The sequence below is a fragment of the Pinus tabuliformis genome, chromosome 5_1 (genome assembly GCF_031772625.1).
Source record: "Pinus tabuliformis cultivar Carrire ecotype Pingquan chromosome 5_1, CPIR1, whole genome shotgun sequence".
Taxonomy (NCBI): Eukaryota; Viridiplantae; Streptophyta; class Pinopsida; order Pinales; family Pinaceae; genus Pinus; species Pinus tabuliformis.
Window position 1 is genome coordinate 888,740,393 of NC_142305.1, and position 21,192 is coordinate 888,761,584.

The window sequence follows — 21,192 nt, forward strand, 5'->3', positions numbered from 1 at the left end:
ATAAGACCCATAGATGACAATTTAGAAGGAAAAACAAACCTATATTAAATCTCGTAGCTGATTACATGATGGCCGAGTTTTGGCCAAGTTTCGGAGTTTTGGGTAGGGTACGGCCCGAAATGTCGGGTTCTTAGAAGTTTCGCAACATAGGTTTTACCCTTCTTTGAGATCAGCAGTTAACTAACAGTGAATGCACAGCCATTTCAGTTTCCTTACATGTTGGATGATTAATCAATGAATGATTTGATTGCAGATATGTTTGGTGCATGATTGTTAATAGAAGGGCACACTTTTCTGGTCTGTCTTCAGTGGTTTTGATTTATATTTATTACTCAGATTTACTCGCTTCTGTATGTGCTATTCCGGTATGTTTTCACCCTCATAACAACAATGATGAGGGTGCTTCCATTTCTAGTAGTTCAGTTTATTTCCATCTCAGAACAGCAGCTTGAGAGCACATTATTGGTGGTGGGTTTTCCAGAATTGAGCTCTCTTTGAAATCAGTGTTAAATAATGACTTCCATGTAGCTTTAACTTAACTTCTGATTCTCATATGCCCCAGCTGCCATTCATGGCATGAAGGGTGATCTCTTGTGGCGATTTTCTTGTTATGATGGAAAAATCAGCACATCTCATTATTTTACTCCAGATCTGAATTTTACATGGAGAAGAGTGCCTAGTTGAAGATACTTTTAATTATTAATTATTTCTTTTGAAGAACTCAAGGCAAGAGGGACATTGATCTATAACAGACAACTTTGTGGTCTATGCCTTTCCATCCATTCTTCCTTCTACTTCTAAAATATTTTGTCTGAGAATTGTCATATTGGAGTTGTCATGCTTCCATTTTTCTCTTTAGGAATTGGAATGCATACAGGAACCATAGCCATTTCTTTAGATCTTTTAGGATTCTTGGTTATTGAACATTTTGGTGCATGTGTTGTCCAAGACTCCAAACTTTGTTTATGGCAGCTTTGGAAATATAAAGATATTTGTTTGGTGGTTTGGTTCTTTGTTTCTTGTGAATTTTGTGCAAGGATTTTTATGGTTTGTAAGCCTATGTAGGCTCATTGAATTTATTTCTTTGATCATTGTTGGTGAAAGTCAGAGGATATTCCTTTTTGCCAAATCTTTTCTTCTTCCTTCATTTTATTCTTTTTATTTCTCACATGCACACGGGTTGACTGCACAACCCTTCAAGCAGGCACTGATTGACAGAACCAAATCTTATATGAAAATATATCCACTTCTTGCTGGTTTAAATATGAATCTACCATTTAAGGGTATAAATTATAACCATTGCAGATCTGCTAAGTTTTATTGTTGGTTTTGTGAGTTCTATGCAAGATCTCAGCCTTGTGGAACAACTGGTGAGGTAACACTTCAGACCTGTTTTATTTTGTTTGCTGATTTCACTATTTTGAACCTGATTTAGCTAGGGATACTCCCGAGGGCTAGCACACACTAGCTCCATTTGAGCCCTTGGAACACCTCACTCTGAGGACAATGTCTGGTGACAACACATCTGAAAATGAGATGCTCTTTTGACTCAGGGTCTTGATATGCAGTTTACAGATGTGGGATGCATCGATAAAATAATATATGCCATTTCCCTGTTTTCCAGCATTTCAAGTGGCATTTCTTTTACCCACCCCTGTTTTAGAAACCATAACCATTTCCCCATTTACATAGCATATACCAAATTTATATGTCCCTTAGTGTTGAGGACAGTTCCTGTTTATACTTCATTTAAGATGTTTAAAAGTCATCACACAAAAAGTTGTGAGACCCTAGCTTTATTCTCCATGCTTTTGGCAGTGGTCTATATGGGAAAACAAATTATGTTGTTAGCAACCATTTCAAGTGAAAAGTTTAGTAGTTGAATTTAGATGTTTAGAATGTATAACTGTAACACGTTAATAGTAATACATTCTGTGTTTGGCAGTAGGAAGTAAAAGATTTTTAATTTTGCTTTTACTTAGTTTGAGTTGCTTCTGTCTATTTCAGGAAGGTGGTTTTGATTTGGATATGACATATATTACCGAAAACATAATTGCTATGGGTTTTCCTGCTGGCGACATCAGTTCTGGTATTTTTGGATATGTGGAGGTAACAGTAAAAGAACTGAAGCCTTTGAATTCTTTTTCTATACTATGTAAAATATTGAGTTATAGTGTTCATCCTTTCAAGTAGTCTTGTGAATAACTATTCTAACCATTGAGAGCTATTATGCATCTTTGTTAAAAGTCAATCTATGAAAATTATCATGCAGGGGTTTTATCGGAATCATATGGAAGAGGTTATGAAGTTTTTTGAAAGTCATCACAAGGTAATTGGCATGATGTACCCATATTTTTATGTGTTTATTTCAAGGGACACTAGTAGTTTGTGTGCTCTATGAGCTGGTTTAGCTTGTTTGGATTCCCATACAAGTCTTTTGTATTTTCAATCTATTTGGGTCTAGGATGTTCGTTATTTTTCCCACAAAGACAGAAGTTGTGCTTCATATTGTCATCTGGTTTGCAGGATTGGTACATTTTTATCCACAGTGCAGGATTGGTATCTATAAGAAAAGATGATGTAAATGCATATCTTGAATCTTAAATCAAATTTGTATGTCCTTCGACCTAAAACTCCAGAATCCAGTTGCACATTGGCTATTTCAAGAATATTGTCATTGCTCAAAATTAAAAGCAAAAACTAAATGAGCCAACTGAAAGGACCGCAGGAGCGTTTGCTCATCAAGTTACCATAAAATGAGTGATCAGCATGAGAATGATGATCACTCATTTTATGGTAACTTGATGAGCAAAATTGTTCCCAAACGCTTTGGATTATTGCTTTACCTCAACATGACCAAGTTAAACTTATATCGGCCACCACTTACAGATTGATAGGAAAAATTTGGGCATTGGGAACTGCTCAGGGAAAGAAATCGGGCTCCCTCTCAGCCCAAAGGCAAGGGTGATGTTGCTGGTACCATGCTAGATTACTCTTTTCAAGAGCTTAACATGTCACTTTATGAGATTTGAATCTGGGAGGAGAGGATGATAACTATTCCACCCGACCACTTAAACTAAACCAAATTGACAGATATCTTGTTGTTGATTTATTATGCAACCTCCTATATAAATTTTCTAGGATGCAAAATCCTACCAGTATGTGGTGCTCTTATCTAGCAATAGACGTATTTAAATCCTTAAATCTATTTTTGGCATGATATGAGGCATGAAATGGATAAGCTTTTTGTAAAGTTTTGTAGATGTTCTATGCTAAGAGCAATTTCACTTTTCTCACAGCAATCATACAAGTAGATAAGCAAAATGCAGATAGAACATATAAGCAGATCTTACAGAAGACAAATCAGAAACAAGAAAAATGTATGTGTTCGTTTCGGCGGTCAACAGGATGCTTCAACCAGCAAAGTCTCCTTTGGTCAGCCAGCCCAGCATGTGTCACAACAACCCTCCAACCAGCATGTGTCACAACAACCCTCAACGCTGGTCAAACTAATGCGAAACCCTAGCAGCAGAGAAATCCTCTTCGTCCTTCCCACGAGTGGCTGAAATTCGTCCTCCAGGTAGCTCGTACTTTTTGGATGAGAGAGGAAGATGTGAGTTGTGTTGTGATCAAATTCTCTCCAACTTTTCCTGTATATATATATCCATCAATGAGGGTGTGTGACACATCTGTTGGGCATGTGACCCTACATTACAAAACTGGCTGACCTTGCACATATAATTTATTAAGAATAATAAATTCAAAATATAAGTTCTGCTCATCGGATTAAGACTATTTTATATGGATTTTACACCTCTCAGAAAGAGGAATCCAACAAAAATATTAGCCTCTTAATCTGAGCATCAGAACATGGAGTTTGGACCTAGTTGTCCAAATTTAACACTCCCTCTCAACTAGGGAGAACTCCATCTATTAGTGCAATTAACATCGTGAGTCATCCCGCCGAAACTTGCTTTGCTGGCTTCTGTATTTCAGAACAGAAGTGGGTCAGTCACAAAGACATCATTCCCCGATTGACATAATCAGTCCAGAGGTCCCAGACCTCACAAATCTTGATCCCAGATCAAGTGGTTGGACCATGCCATCCTAGATAGAGAGTACGACAATCTCTGATGCGTCCATCAGTCTTTGCTAATAGTCTCTAGCTTTTCCACACCTCATTGGCCAAATGAGAGGTACTTCCCATGAGCCTGAACTCAATGGGTAGGATGCATACGGGGCACAGATTAAATGAGTGGCGAACCAGCTCAATAATCACAAGGGTGGGGCAGAAGCATATGAGTGCTTATAGCTCCGAGAAGCTATCCCCAAAGCCCCCCAGAGCTCCCAGAACTCATCGTCCAACAGGACCCACATCATAGGGTCTTTCCACGACACCAAGACTCTCACGGAAGGTTAGGAACTTGACCTTCCCCAGGGGCTTAGTGAGAATATCCGCGACCTGCTCATCAGTTCCTATATGATCGAGCCTTACGGCGCCTCGCTGTACCATATCCCGGATAAAGTGGTACCTGATATCAATATGCTTGGATCGGTCGTGGAACACAGGATTCTCAGTCATACGAATCCCACTCTGATTATCACAGAGTATTACAGTGGTATCTAGCACATGTTGGAACAGCTCACTAAAGAGCTTCCTCAACCAAACTGCTTCACAACAGGCCATACTAGCAGCAATGTATTCGGCCTCCGCGGTGCTCAAAGCCACCGACTTCTGCTTCCTGCTCATCCATGAGATCGAAGCAGAACCAAGATTGAAACAGCTTCCAGATGTGCTCTTACGATCCACCACACTGCCAGCCCAAACGGCATCAGTATATCCCGGAGTATCACACTCCCCAGTGTATCTCAGCCCATGGTTTATCGTGCCCCGAAGATATCTCAAAAGATTCTTGGCACCAACCCAGTGAAAATGATGAGGCTCAACCATCTGTTGGCTCAAAGTATTCACTGCAAAACATATGTCCGACGGGTGTTCACTAAGAACATCAAAGCTCCTATGAGTTGACGATACTCAGTAGGATTGGCCAAGATAGGCCCTGCAGCGCTGCCACTCAACTTCTTAAAGTAGTTAGTTCCATTGGTGTCGACACGGACTTACAGTCCACCATCCCAAATCTTTCCAGAAGCTTCACAATATACTTTCCTTGAGAAAGGAAAATCTCTCCAGGTCTCTGCCAGACCTCCAGGCCTAGGAAGTAGTGCATCAGTCCTAGGTCTTTCATCTCGAACTCAGCAGCAAGCTCCCTCTTACATTGATGAATGAGAGGGTCACCACCTGTCAGGAAGAGGTCATCCACATACAGCACTAGGATGAGAGGCTTTCCTTCCACAACCTTAAAGTAAAGGTTTGGATCAGCATTGCTTCGAGTGAAGCTCAGCTTCATCAAGTAACTATCCATCCTCTCATACCAAGCTCTGGGTGCTTGCTTTAACCCATAGAGGGCTTTCTTCAACCTGCAGACATAAGTGTCTCGATCTTGAACTTCAAATCCCAGAGGTTGTTCTACATACACCTCTTCCTTTATTGCACCATGCAGAAAAGCGGTCTTGACGGATAGTATCACAAGTCATAGCTCCCAACGGACTCCCTCCAACCTGGTAGAGTGTACCAACCCTAAAACCAATTGAGATAGCTTCCTTGAAGCTCTTCTTCCACATGAGTACCTTTCCATCAGAGAAAGTTACATTGAATCCTTTGTCTTCCATGGCAGATACAGACACAAGGTTCTTCTTCAATTTGGGTACATAGAGTACATCTTGTAGATGGAGGACTTGTCCTTGAGACAAGTGGAGGGTCACAGTCCCGGTCCCTTTCACAGGATAGGTGGCATTATCCCCAAGGATAATTTCTAGATTAGTATCCCTTTCAACCATGTCAGAAAGTGCTTCCTTGAATCCGGTGATGTGTCTTGAGGCACCACTATCAATTAGCCAGACATCCATAGTGTCGGGCGGAGATGCAGCTGAGAGAGCAGATATTAGAATATACTCATTTCTTTTATCAACAACATTAGACTCCTCATACCTGGTATTTCTGGTCCTTTTAGAAGGTGGATTGTTTCCTTCAAAGTGAGCCTTCCTCTTTCCTTTGGATTTGTCATTTCTTCGATTCCCATTCCTTCGGTTGTTGTTGTTGTCGTCACTATCGGGAGAATTCTTCTGGAAGGGGCATTCTCTAGCATAGTGTCCAGTCCTATGACAGGTGAAACATTTACCCTTCTTCTTTTGAGTCTTAGTCCTTCCTTTGTCCTTGGAACCACCAGAGTTTCTTCTTTCGGGAATGAGCAACATAGGCAGCATTTCTTTCATTATCAAATTCCTTCATCCTTGTTTCTTCTTGCATACATATTTACAACAGAAGCCAACCCTTTGACTTGTCTAGATCTGAGTATAGATCATTTCGTATAGCGATGAGATCAGTTGAAGACATTCTGCTTCAACTGATTCTCCAAGGTGACAACTTCACCTATCGTAGTCCATTTGCTGCACACAACTATGTGACACCATGTTGTACTGTCACATGTATTGGACCTTGATGACTGAGCTGCTCCTGCTCTCATCATCATGCTGCCCACTGTTTCATTCATCATCATGCTGCCCTTGCTTAGCATGCCCATTTACACTGCAACTTTCCTCATCATGAACTGAGACTGTTCATCTTTATCATTCTCATTATGTAGAGACTATAACCATAAGAAACATTATTGCTTATGATCATACATATATCAGAACCGTATCATACAGTAATTCAACTGATCACATTAACCATATATTGAAACAACAATAACAACAATTGCATATAGATATATGGGAGGGGCAATCGAGTTCGCCCAATTTTATTAAACCTTTTTCAAATAATACAATATACATAAAACCAAGTGTGCCGGCAAACCACGGCCACACTTTGTATTATCACAACAGATTTACGCCTTACATCCACGTGCTGTCCTCTTCCAATTCGAACCTGCACGAAAACCTGTGTTGCGTTGTAATCTCCTGTCCACGTGTCTACCCACCAGTAGACCTGCTATACCGTGTAACCTGACTCACGGGATCGACCTTCGGTTTAATCACCCAACCGAAACATCGACCCGACAGCCCACCATATATGTAAACCTCTGCGCTGTAGATTTCTGTCCACGTGACAGTCCACCAAATATCCGCGTTCTTCTGCAGATTTCCGTCCACGTACCAATCCTCTGATCTGTCCACGTGACAGTCCTTTGATCTGTCCACGTGACAACTGCAGGACTGATATATCAAAACCGTCAGCTCACTGCCTGTATAACCCTTTGCGCAGTTTATCCAAGCGTACCACGCCCTTGTAAACCTGCACAACTATACCTCCAGCTGCTGCCCGATTTCTGCTTGTCCACCGAGACAATCTACTGTGCATATATAATCTTCTGCGCTATCACCTGCGCAATAATATAGCCAGCTTGTTGTCTTTACGTGTTCTGTCCACCTGTCTGCTTACACAACCGCATACCCGTGAGATACTTCCACCAACTGCGTAAGCTTCTTATATCTCAGCTGTATGACCAGTTGCGTAATTAATTCAACCAGAACCCGACAGTCTGTTCTCACATAAGTCTTTGCGCATCTGTCCAGGAGAGGACACCCAAACACCGCGCAGATATATGTTCGAATCACTGCTCTAGTTCTGATATAATCCGTCAATGTAACATAAAGTCCAAAACCTGAACTCGTCACCGAAACCGATTTCGAACCTGCTGTCTTCGCCCGGCCCGCGGGCTCATCTACTAACTTCCCAATCGAACTGCGTCTCCTTCGCACTGTTCCTTATGCGTGAGACCGATAGAAGACCGATTGAGTTGATGATTACTCCAAATGAATTTTTATAATTAAATAACGCAGCGCCACCATATAATTATTCTCTGTCCGAACCTGCACAATCGTTTTCTTCGCTGTTTGCTCCAACCGCATCAGCGTATATATATATATATATATATATAAACCTGCATATATATAATACTGTCCACGCGTTAGACCACCAGTGACCTGCGTAATACCACCGATCTCTGACCACGTGTTCAACCAAGTCCAGACAGCTCATATATTACTGCGCGATTCTGTGTTTTCTGTCCACGTGACAGCCACCAGATAATCTACGTTCGAACGCAGATCTCTTCCCACGTAGCAGACTATCAACAAGTCCACGCAATTCACATACTCAGTCAATTGTCAGAAGCCGACAGTCTATGATCTGCGTAAACCTCTGCGTGTTAACCCGTGAACGCCAATGTTCATGTAATCCACGCTGTCTTACGCCCACAGCTACTGCCGAATTCTATCGAACAGAACTTCAATCGACCACCCAACCCCAATCAGCACAACCCCGTGCTTCTTTGGGCGTATGGGAGATAACTGTCGTTCCCAAACTTCTGTTACCAATATCCTCTCTCGCTGTTAATTCCACCGACAGGAATTAACGCCTGCATCTTGTCCTCTTGCGCCCCTGAACCTTACGCATTAGAACTGCGCAGTTAATCCGAGAGACTCCATTGATTGATTGCTATAGATAGAGTTTGTCTTCACCTCAGCTCTGATACCATGTAAAGTTTTGTAGATGTTCTATGCTAAGAGCAATTTCACTTTTCTCACAGCAATCATACAAGTAGATAAGCAAAATGCAGATAGAACATATAAGCAGATCTTACAGAAGACAAATCAGAAACAAGAAAAATGTATGTGTTCGTTTCGGCGGTCAACAGGATGCTTCAACCAGCAAAGTCTCCTTTGGTCAGCCAGCCCAGCATGTGTCACAACAACCCTCCAACCAGCATGTGTCACAACAACCCTCAACGCTGGTCAAACTTCTGCGAAACCCTAGCAGCAGAGAAATCCTCTTCGTCCTTCCCACGAGTGGCTGAAATTCGTCCTCCAGGTAGCTCGTACTTTTAGGATGAGAGAGGAAGATGTGAGTTGTGTTGTGATCAAATTCTCTCCAACTTTTCCTGTATATATATATCCATCAATGAGGGTGTGTGACACATCTGTTGGGCATGTGAGCCTACATTACAAAACTGGCTGACCTTGCACATATAATTTATTAAGAATAATAAATTCAAAATATAAGTTCTGCTCATCGGATTAAGACTATTTTTATATGGATTTTACACCTCTCAGAAAGAGGAATCCAACAAAAATATTAGCCTCTTAATCTGAGCATCAGAACATGGAGTTTGGACCTAGTTGTCCAAATTTAACACTTTTGTGACTTTGAAGTATAAAATCAATAGAGTCTGAATTTTACTATGAGATTGTTGGACTCTTGGCAAGCTGAGACTTTGAAATCTGAAATGGCATGCAAATTTCACCATGCAACACACAAAAGTTAACAAGCAATTAGATACCGACAATTCAGCCAAAAACTACGCCAAGCTGAGCCATTTTATAGTAAAAAAGGAGAGTACAAATGTATGGAATATGTGCACCTAGGCTTGCCAAAGCAAGCTGGACAAATCCCAGGTGAGAAAATGTGTTGCTCTGATGCTATGAAGTGCTTCCTCCTCAAGCTTCTGTGCTGGCCCAGAAAATCTGCGACTGCTGGATGGAAGGAGACCCCTGTTTGAGCCCTCTAGAGTGCTCAGAAAATTCTGCCAAATTAATCTTGGACTCCCCTCAAATAACCCAGAAAACCTAGAAAGGGTTGGTCCTCGTTCCAACCTTCTGAAATTACCCCAATTTTAGTGAGCCCCTACTCCAGCTGGGTAATTCGCACTACAGGGAATCAGCTACCAAAACCCCTAAAAAATGTTGAGCAAATCCTCTAATCATCCGCCTTATAGCTCCTAGCAAAACCCAGCTCTAGATTCCCTGCCAAGCCTCTCCCATGTGCAGCCTCCTCTACGAACTGCACAGGCCCAGAATAGGAAAACTCTGCCCAGTTGATAGCCACCAAGATGGCTCTCCCAAGAAATACGCACTTGTGTTCTGTGCCCAGTCTGCTCCAATTAGTGACTGATTGTGCCTGCAAAAATCCCCCGGAACAGCTCCCCAATGTAGTGTAGATTACCTCCTAGGGCTGGCACTCGAAGTCCACTGAAGGTAGGGTGAGATTTTCGCATGTAAACCTCGTGTGCTAAGCTGCATTGTGTAGTCTTGGCTGAACAACTCAAGAGAACAATAGGGATGATGTAAAAATGATCAAAAGTCCCAAATGGAGGCTCTCTCCTTATACTTGCTGGCCCCACCTTCTCTCTCCTCCAATTCGCTTTGCCTCCCTTTTCTTCTCCTCCCACAAATGCATACTAGCTTAAGGGGTGCAGTGGCCCCCACTTACCACTAGCATTTTAATCTTTCCCTTTTTCTAATGTTTGGCTATGCTTTCTCCTACAAAATGAAGTAATTCTCCCTTTTCCACCCACTTATCTTAAGTTGAGCCAAAATTAATATAATAATAACTTAGACAAAATTGCAAAATTAGTGTAGCTGCTAGGTGAATTTAAGTAGAGGGGACATCACAGAAATAGAGAAGGATTCCTTTCTACCAGTGACAGTTGAAGAGTTAAGACTAGACTGTAACCTATAAACTAATTGATGTTTTGAAGGATTTTCCGTTTTGCAGTGAATCAATACAAGTTATTTCCATTAAAGCATCGTTGAGTATTTAGCATCTAATTTCAAATGTATTTGTACTGATGCTTTAGGAACTCCTCATTGCTGTTCTTTGGAGTCCCATTTAACTTCCTTTCTATTTAATTTCCTTTCTATGCAGGGAAAATACAAAGTGTACAACCTTTGCTCTGAAAGATTATACGATGCTTCACTGTTTGAAGGGAAGGTGTGCTATTTAGTATTGAGTTCACATTTTTTCAATCTATGCTACTTTTTATCTGCATTGCAATAAGACATTCCTTGTTGGTAAGCTTTAATTTGTAAATAATGGTTTTAGCGTTATGTTCGGAATTCGTTATATTAGAAATATGATGGATTTCTAACATACTGTAACCCTTTATAACCTTCAGAAATGTACATTTTTAGGATAATGTAGAGAACACTTTAGGATTGATAACTGTGTGTGAGGGGGTGCGGTTTTAGGGGAAAAGTGGCAGTTATTGTTTGGTTGCAGAACTTTCTGAAGATGAAGCATAAAGGATTGAGTGTGCAAATTTGTAATTGGAGTTGGTTTGGAAATCCCTCTGGAGAAAGATATGTCCGGCCTCCTAGCCATATCTGAATTGCTTATTGACAAAACAATTCGTGCTCAAAGAAATATCTTTATCTCAATTACAAGACTTGGACAATTTCACCTTTTGAACACAGGCTTTCACCACAACCAATAAGCATGACATAAATCAATACATGTACTTTTCTGCATTCTTAAAGTGTTGGAGAATTAGACAATTAGGTAGAGCAGAGATCTAGCATTCCAAGAGAGAGGTGGTGTCTAAAGACACTGTTTATAAGTACAACTGAGCATAGATCAACATACATATCAGTGTAAGAAACCAAAGGATTTCCATACCCAACACACTACACAACCTTCATGTTTAGATCGACCCATAAAGCCATCTTATGTAGCACCAAGACGTAACCAGCTCCCTTGAGGTGAAGAAGATGAAGTCCATATCTAAGTTACCAGAACCGTCTAGGAAAAGGGGGGGATATGCCATCCCCTATTTTGGAAATTGAAATGGAGGGGTACGGTTTGGAAACAACACTAACACTTTTCCACGCTGTATCCAAAAAACTAAAATGTTTCCAAGCTGCATCCAGGCCATTTCCAGCGCTTTTAGCATGGTCCTGAAATGTTTCCAGATTTTTTGAATTGTTTCAGCTGCCACAGGGCAAGTTTGCAGCCAGAAAAATGTTTTTTTGAGATGAAATAACCCTGAAGTCAAAGTTTGAAACCCTCACCCTAAATTGAACCTCAAAATTTAGATACAAAGCCTCAAAGCTTATAAATCAAGATTGAAACTAACCCTGAATTGATGAATGACAATCTAAGTTTTTATTTATCATTGTATTTTTCTAAAAATATTCATGGCTTACTTAGTTCAAAAAACCACCAATCTTCTGGCATTTCATTTCATCAGATGGTTGTCCACTATAGTGTTAGTGTCACAGCCTGGTGTAGAAGACAATAACTGCGTTTTATTGTTTTCTTTGTCATCTTTTGCACCAATTCCTCAAGTTTGTTGCAATAAATCCGGTGACTTGCATATGAAAATTGATATGGTGGTAGTTTCATCCCTACAAGAGAACGAACGGCATTTATGAAAGGTTAGATGGACCAATGCCTATTTCCAATTTTCTTCCAGCAAGCTTCAGTGTTCTACTTTTCCTTTTTTGAACTAGTATGAATTCTTGATCTGTGACCTGATTTATTCCATTGCCAGTTCATTCTCATGCCTCTATCCTTTTGTCATGGAGGAAATTATGATAATGCCACGTTTAGCAAATTTTCTATGTGATACATTGAGATACGTGTGACATTTTAATATTGTTCTTGCAATTTTATTAGTATAAACCTTAAAGTAAACAAAATATGCAAGAGAACCTAGTGGTGTCTAGAGATAGTGGTTTAGCATAGAGTTCAATATGGCATGCCGTCACACTTTTAATAATATTGCTCAACACATGAGCTCACTTATTTATACTTGAGTACCTAAATAATCCCCTTAAAATATGACTGATTAGTAACTTTGATCATCGATTTTGGTCAGAAATGGGTAGACAAACCCATGAATTGAGGCCCTTTATGCATTTGTTAGGTGGTTACTGACTCTTATAGTCCTTAGTCAATTGTACAGTCAGTTAGTGGACCAAGCTAAATCCATATTAGTTGAGTCACTGACTGATCTCAATCGGTGTATTCTTTTGTTAGATGCTAGCAACTGGATTCAGCCTTCGAATGCATTTAGGATTTAAAATTTGATGTTTTAGAAGTAGCTGATGTGTTCTGGATTAGATGCTTGGTAGGGGTTGGTTTATTTATGAATAATATTGTCTATGACAGTATTTGAATTTTGCTAATTTCAATTGTTATAAATAACATGAATGGCACTTAGGATAGAAAAATACAGACTATTACAGTGTTTGATTTTTTGCTGACTTCAATTTGTTATAAATGACATGAATGCCTCTAAATCTAACTGATGAATGATAATCTGAATTATTTATGTCTCATTGTGATTTTGTATATGCATATATGTATGTATGTTGTTGCCCTACTGTATCGTATCCAACTTTTTTGAAAATTTATTGTATTTGGGCTGCCCCCACCCCATCCATATCCATTGCCATATGCACTTCAGTGCAACTTAGGTCCACATAGATTGGTCAGAGCACATATCAAACTTTTCAATTTTTGCCTTGTTTTGTAGATGAATTGTTCAGTTTGTTCTAATTTGCTGACTAGTTGAATGGTTAGTTGACTATTTGGTTGGTCACTTAATCGACCTTGTAGTAGACTCTCCTGTTGACTCACATATCTTACTGTTCCAACACCCCCTTATCAACACAAGACTTTCAAGAATCAAGATTAAAGAGTTCAAATTAATTTTATACAGTCCTCGTAGCTGCAGCATTCTGAAGCACATGCATAGCTTGAAGTTTCACAAAATTGGCTTCCAAGAGAGGCTTTGTAAAGATATTAACAACCTGATCCTTTGTCTTACAATAAATAAGATTCGCAACATTTTCCTGTGCTTATCTCAAATAATGCGCATGAAGCTTGACATGATTAATTTTTCTATGTACAATAGAATTTTCTGCAAGTTGTGTGCACTTTGATTGTCACAATATACCATAGTCGATGTCTCGATTGGAAAACCAAGTTCGTCCATAAGATGTTAAATCCATGTTGCCTGTGTGCCATCATGCACTGCACCATGATATTCTGCTCTTGTGGTTGAAAGAGAGACAAACTATAATATCCCTAGGGAATTTTTCAATTTTTTCCCTTAGGGTTATAGGGTTTGCAAGATAAATTGTGTTGTTTTTTCATAGAATTCCTCTCAAGTGCAGACAGAGGTAATATAGAATACACAACACTGTAATCGAGCAGTAAATTCCACAACAGATCAATGACTCACAACATTTCAGTTTAACAACTAATCCTGGTTATCACACCAGCAATTGTAATTCTGTAACAATGTCAGTCCTTCCACATAAACAGTAGCAATACAATGATCCACCAATACAATTCCAGCTATTTAATGATTACAACTATCCCTACCCACTTCTGTTATACAGCGGCTAGTTCTCACAGTTACTCTAACCTTATTTGATCAAATGTTATTTTGGCTACTCCTGTACCTTGTAGCTCCTTCGTGGTCACAGTATACCCGCAGTCCTGATCACTGGCTTGCTTTACCACAGGGGACTTCATGGTGGATCAGTGCCAGCTCTCGCTGCCCTGACAAAGGTAATGAATAGCTCCCTTGTAACTAGTACTATTGCCTAGCTCGCCTTTTCATTCAGCCCTCTAAGTGAGTGTTTACGGTCTTTCAGATGCCACAGAGGTAATGTGTTGGCACAAGGAACCCTAGTCGGTTCTAGTGGCTCAAGATTTATCTCCTTATTTTAGTGTGAGGGGGTTACAAGTTTAGCCTCCAATTCTGGCTTTTTGCCCCAATTACCCCAAATTTACCCCATGTTGCCCCAAATCATTGGATAATGGGTTTCCCCCTTTATTATTGACTATAGCCTACAAGGTTGCATAGGCTACTTCGTCCTCCCTTGGGCAACTAATCAATGGGGAACAATGGGTTTGGAGCCAAGTCGAAACACATAGCAAGATGTAAACTCCCTATCATCATTGTTTCCCATGCAGTCTAGTTGATGTAACCAACTAATTTGCCCACTTTGTCACTGCAATATTTTATACCAAACTAGAAGGTTCCCTTGAGATAACAAACAAGTATCTTTGTGGCTTTAAGGCGACTCTCTCGTGAACCCTGCATAAACCAAGAAACCACATTGACAACAAGGGGAATATCAGGTCGAATGTGAGTGAAATAGATAAGGCTACCGACAAGCGTGCCATATACTTTCAGAGAGACACATTCCTCGGTTAGCTTCACTCTTGACTGATATGGTGTAGCATAGTGTTTACACTGTACAATCTTCCATTTTGGACTTATATAAAATATTCAACACATGCCTAGGTTGAGAAATAAAGATACAACCATCCATTTGTAAGACTTGGATGTTCAGAAAGAAATGCAATAGACCAAGGTTAGTCATCTCAAATGTAATTAGTAATTGTTTTCTTCAAAACCAAAGTTAAATTAACATTGCTTCTAGTAATAACTAGGTCATCCACATGCACAATTTATGTGGAATACATAGATATTACCACATTGTTTTAATTTTTAAATCAATATTGAGGAAAAATAGGTTAGTATTCTCATACCATGCTCTAGGGTCCTGTTTCAAGCTATACAAAGATTTCTTTAGTTAGAGCACAAGATTGCCATCCTACTCTATTAGGGGGTTACTCATGTAAATCTCTTTAGTGAGATCACCATGTAGAAAGGCGCTTTTGACATCCATCTAATGTACCTGCCATTCAAAGTTAGTAGCAAGTGAAAGTAGTGGTATATTATGGTTCATCTTTGCCATTGGTGCTGTTGTCACTCAAAATGTACACTAGATTCCGACAATGCCCAGGGTAGGGACCAGAGTGACAACCCCTATGCTGAAGCCTAGCTGCTAGCTCCAAGGCCACTTTCAAGCCTAGCCGCTAGCTCTAGAGGGGCTTCTAGCCCCAGCCGCTAGCTCTAAAAGGGATGATTCATCATCCATTGGGTTTTTCTAGCTAATACATTTGTGTTCCAGGTCTTTGGAGGGATGATCACAAAGTTTCAAGGCCATTCCTCACTTGTTTGTGGCCAAATTTTTTCAATTTTCCCTAGCCGCAGCCTTGGAAGGCTTTCTCTAGCTTGGCCGTGGGGTTTTTGGTTGCTGGTCTATCACATTTCAGACTTACATTTGTGGTTACAGGTGTTGGGAATCTCACAAAGTCCACTCAAGGCCAACACTAGCCAAATTGGTGCCTTGACTAGCTGAATCAACCATTGATCAAAGGCCTAGAGGCCTTAAGGGCTTGCTTTCTTCCCTATCTTCTCTTTCATAAATTAAATCGGATCTAAGACTAATCTATTCAGTGGCATATAAATCAAATCATAAGCGTAATCAACTAAATAATAAGTTAATAACTCACATAACTCATCACACATTGATTATAAAGGTTTAATTCATCAATCTAAGTTGATCTATGTTGGCTGCCCTATGCATTTTTGAAGTCTGATACATATTGCAGAAGTGAATTTGCAGCAGTCTGATATGATTGCTACGTCAGTGTAATTGTTGGCATCTTGCTCTTAAAAACTCATTTAAATAAGCCTAATATACTAAAGAAGCATCATCTTGATTGAAGATCTAAATAAACATTGAATTGGTTGAGTTACGAGAAGAGTTTTGGGACTGATCTAAAATTAATAGGTGCTGGTCTGATTTCTTTAGATCTGGTGCATTTTCAGTGATAGCATTGTAAGAAATATATTGGTGAATTGGTCATATAAGTCTTGCCTTGGCTTTCCTCTTGCATTGTGCATTGTCATTTCATCATTGCATCATTGCATTGTGTATCTGGCATTCATTTTTTAATCACTGTTAGTAATATCATTTTGAGCTCGTTTCCATTGTCATCTAATGTGCCTCATTGGCTCATGATCTAAGTGGTAACTTGCTATTGGGCCTAATCATTGGGTAACATTGTTAATCATAATATAAAATCTTGTTGACATATTGATAAGCTCTTGGAATTGCTAATCTCATTTGAATTGCTAGCCTTGTCTCATTGTTTCCTTAAGTTCTCTAATCTGTTCTTGTGTCCATAAGTGAAATTCTAATAATCTTTTGCTAATTGTTTATCTTGCTTCATTTAAGATAGTCATTCAAATATTCTTTAAGTGCTTCATCTAATTGATCTTAATTTGAATATCACTATAAGCATTTGGATCTTAAATAATGCCTTGGGTACTTAATCCACTTAATAATCTCATTGAAACATTCACCCATATCTTGCATCCTTGTTCTAGGACGAGAAGTGCATTTAAAATTCACCTCCAAGCATAAGCTTGATTGTAAGAAGATAGGACCACCTTCTTCAATCAGTTTGCGGACTCTAGATCCTCATTTGCAGTTACATAGGTGACCTTGTAGTTCTCTTGTGGGCAATCCCTTGTAGGAACGAAGGCACCTAGGTGGTTAGAACTCCACGGGAGGTATCGTTAATGAAGCCCTACTCCTTCTTGTGGACTTCTCTCTACAACGTGCATTCGAAACTAGTTCCAAAAGAATTGAGAAGAAGGATAAATCTAGATTAGGCTTATAATTAAAAGTAACTAAGAGCTTTCTCACATAGAACTAGGTCCTACGCTTCATATAGGATATAATTTGCATATTCCAACAACTGTTCATCCAGTGACTTGGAATTATAATTCAAATTGTGCAAGTAATTAATCTTAAAGGCACTGGTCTCTAACTAACAATCTCAATAAATCTAATCGAGTGGTGCCTAATAATTATACTTGCCTATTAATTTCCGGGAAGTTGCTAGGCCATTCAGTTGTGTCTCCTTTACTTGTTGGTTTCCAACAAGTAATTCATCTCTTAATCCATAGGGACTACCCCCCTTAGTCTGCAGTTAGGAGACAACTTAAATGGAGAGGATAGGGATCAGAGTGACAACCCCTACCCTGAGTGTTGTTGCAATTTGGTGTACAATTTGAGCGACAAGAGGTGCAAAGATTTGAATATAGTTAATTCCTTCTTACTAATAAAATCTTGTAGCTTCCAAATGAGTGTTGTATTTTTCAACAACACCATATGTGAATTGGTCTTGTAGAGCCATTGACATTTCACTATATTTTTTCCTTGCGGTCGAGGATCTGAATCCTTTATGTCAATCTTCATTAAGGAATGATACTCATTAGCCATAGCATTTAACTATTCATGTCAATTGTGTGCATTTGTATAGGCCTTTGGATCATATGCCTATAGAGCAACACTACCATGTTTTTTCACCAAGACCATCAATAGGGGTCCCAAATCTTGTAGTCAATGTTACTATGGAAGGTCAACCATAGGTTGATTCAGGCAATGAAGTTTACTGAGAAGTGCCTGACCTTGTGAAGTAGCTAGCCTATCTGGAATTCCCTAAAATTTCCAAAGTTATCCCTAAGAATTTCTCATCAATGACAATATCTGTTTTATAGATAATCTCTTGTCTCATAAGGTCAAATAACTTGTAGGCCTTTGACTCTTTAGAGTAGCCCATCGTGATACAAGCATGACTCTTCCCATCTAGTTTGCTCCTATCATTTGGAGTTTGAGCCATGTTATGCATCCAAAGTTTCGAAGATGTATGATTGAGGGTTTTCTCCCAACTCTTTTTCTCAATTGAGTCACATCTTTTACAATTTTAGTTGGAATTAAATTTAATAAATAGTTTGAACAATAAATGATTTCTGCCCAAAATTTTGTCAATGGGCCTTTGGCTTGAAGCAAACAACGTGCCATTTCTACCAAAGCCCAATTTCTATCTCTTAACAACTTTACTTTGTTGAGGTGTGTAAGATATAGTTCCTTGCCAAGAGATATGATTTTGTGATAAGTAATTTTCAAAATCCTTGCCTATGTATTCTTTTTCATTGTCCGATCTTAAACATTTCATAGGTTGATTACATTGCTTTTTAGTTAGTGCCCGATGTTTTCAAAGACATGCTCTTATTATTCAACAAATATGCTAAAGTCAATTAAGGTGATTACATGCCTTGCCCTAGCTAGTGATGGTTTGTTTAGGGAACATAGGTCATCATCAACAAGTTCTAGTTGGGTATGTGCTCTTAGAGCTTTTTCCATTTCAAAGACAACTTGATAATGCTTTCCAAGCATACATCCTTTACATCCTCCATTAGGGGCAATATTCACATACTCCATTGGAGGGAATCGACCTCGGGGGAATAACTAGGTTGCTTTTTGCTATCAATTTCAAGCTTCAATAATTCAAATGTCCAAGTTGTTCATGCCAAAGTCCGCTGAGATTGTCAATACAAGCTATGATTGTAGTTGGTCCATGGTATTTCTTGGGAAAATCATAGAAATTAAACAATTTATACATGATACACATCAGTGATGATATTTTTTTGACATTCAATCTTTCCACAATCAATAAAAGCAAGTGCATAATCATCTGCTACAAAGTTTATTTTTTCATTTGTAGCTTCTTTGAATGAAAAAGAGATAAGCATATTTGCCCATATGATGTGTGCAACCAAAGTCGACTACCCATTCACTCTAAGAAGTATAAGATTGCAAGGCCCAAGAAGCACTAATAGAAAACATATAGTTATCTTTCATACATTTTGAAGTTTGATTCGATAGGTCTGTTGATAATAACAAGTCATTAAATGCTAATAACACAAGAATTTGGTGAAAACAAAAAGAAAAACGAATTAAGGGTTTCATTTTAAAAAGGAAAAAATGAATTCCAGAAATGATAAAAGCCAGTGCTTTATAAATCTAGGGCAATTGGAGTCTAGGATACAAGCCAGTTTAGGGTTTCTTTTGCAACAATTCTAAATTCGAACAAACTAGGGAAAATAAACAAAAAAACCCGAAGGTTGCAATTTAGGTTTCCCATTTTCTAGATGAGTAAGGAAAGAAAAACTTATCTCTATTCCTCAAATACTTGGAGAAAGGGTTTAACTCAACAAGGGATAATGCAAGAAATGCTAAACAAACTACCTTAGCACAAGAACATACATCCCATGGAACATGATACCAATATAAAGAAAATAAATTAACTTACTTCATCTTGTAATATCCAAGATCCACCATAAGCATCCATGAAAAGAGATGACATCACATCCAAGGTCCACCCAAGGCAAATCACTCTACTAGGCCTCCATTACGCTCTTGAGAGAAGAGATCACTAATGATTCAAGTGCGACAATAATCCAAGTGCGACAATGATTCAATGGAAATTAACTCCCATTTATTTATATGAGGGTAGCCAAGTCAATTTTCCCTAAAATATACTAAAAAGCCCTAAAATATAATTAAATCCATGATACAAGGTGGATAGGTCACAAGTTGACCCCTAAAGTTAAGGAAGTCAATGAAATAACCTTAAATGAAGCCTCAATTAGCCCACACATGTGATTGTAGTGTCCTCCAACAGTGACATTGTTATCAAGGGGACCACGTCTCTCCATGAGAAGGTGTGGGGGACAACTTAGGGAACATGTCTTATCCCCAAAGTCATGGATTTCCATAAATTGAGGTGTCATATCATCAAAATAGCCGGCCAAAACCCGCATCATCCTCAAAATGACTCAAGTCATCATCAAAAGAGGATCTAGGTTGACATTCTTAAGGAATAGTTTGACATCATCATTGTAGAAGGTGCGTCTACCCTTCCAAAGGGGTCTCGAGTGATCAACACCATCAACCACCATCAGTGAAATTCATTATCCATCAAGAAGGTACGATGCTAGCCAGGAGGTGTGTAATCATCCTAGTGGTGCACCATCTCTCAGGTCAATGCCCTAGTTCCAATACTTAGAGTCCAAGGTCCTACGCTGGTGGAGGGTCACATCATTAGTGCATGTAATCATGCAAGTTAATGCTGCTCAACAAGCCTCCAATGCCTCCACTAGGTGTCTTGCGTCATCATGGAAGGGGGCTGGAGATGCCCTATAATGTGCTGGGGAAGCATCACTCATTCCTCAAGGGATCTTGGCTGGACTTGCAAGAATCATCTAACACATACTCAAGGAATCAAGTGAGATCAACATTATAAGTACACGAACTATAAACACATCAAGGTTGACCATATTCAATGCCAAAGCCATCAGAGTACTTCATAAAAGCATCATCTTGAAATGTGCAACTAGCTTACGAATGTGTGCAAGCACTTAAGTATGGGAGGGTTATCACATCACCTCAATAGGTGCTTCCAATCCTAAGGGGAGGAACATTTCCTAAGCCGACTCTTTTTCAAATGATAAGTGTAAGGGATAGGTGTTATGGCTTGGGGTTTACTTCATGAAGGGTGTTGCAGCCTTATCCTAGGTTTTGAAAAACCATTATCCACAAGTGCCTTGTAGAGGGAGTGGGAATCTGTTC

At 39.4% G+C, this 21,192-nt stretch overlaps 1 protein-coding gene across 2 annotated transcripts in view; it reads left to right on the forward strand.

Moving 5' to 3' along the window:
- The window catches only part of LOC149167661 (phosphatidylinositol 3,4,5-trisphosphate 3-phosphatase and protein-tyrosine-phosphatase PTEN2A-like), a 195,397-nt gene that overhangs the window by 82,353 nt on the left and 91,852 nt on the right, over positions 1 to 21,192 (forward strand). For both annotated transcript variants that reach the window (XM_089433069.1, XM_089433068.1), the window contains 3 exons: positions 2,008 to 2,109; positions 2,273 to 2,329; positions 10,766 to 10,831. In XM_089433069.1, coding sequence (XP_089289195.1) covers positions 2,008 to 2,109; positions 2,273 to 2,329; positions 10,766 to 10,831 — 225 coding nt within the window. The remainder of the gene's footprint in view (positions 1 to 2,007; positions 2,110 to 2,272; positions 2,330 to 10,765; positions 10,832 to 21,192) is intronic.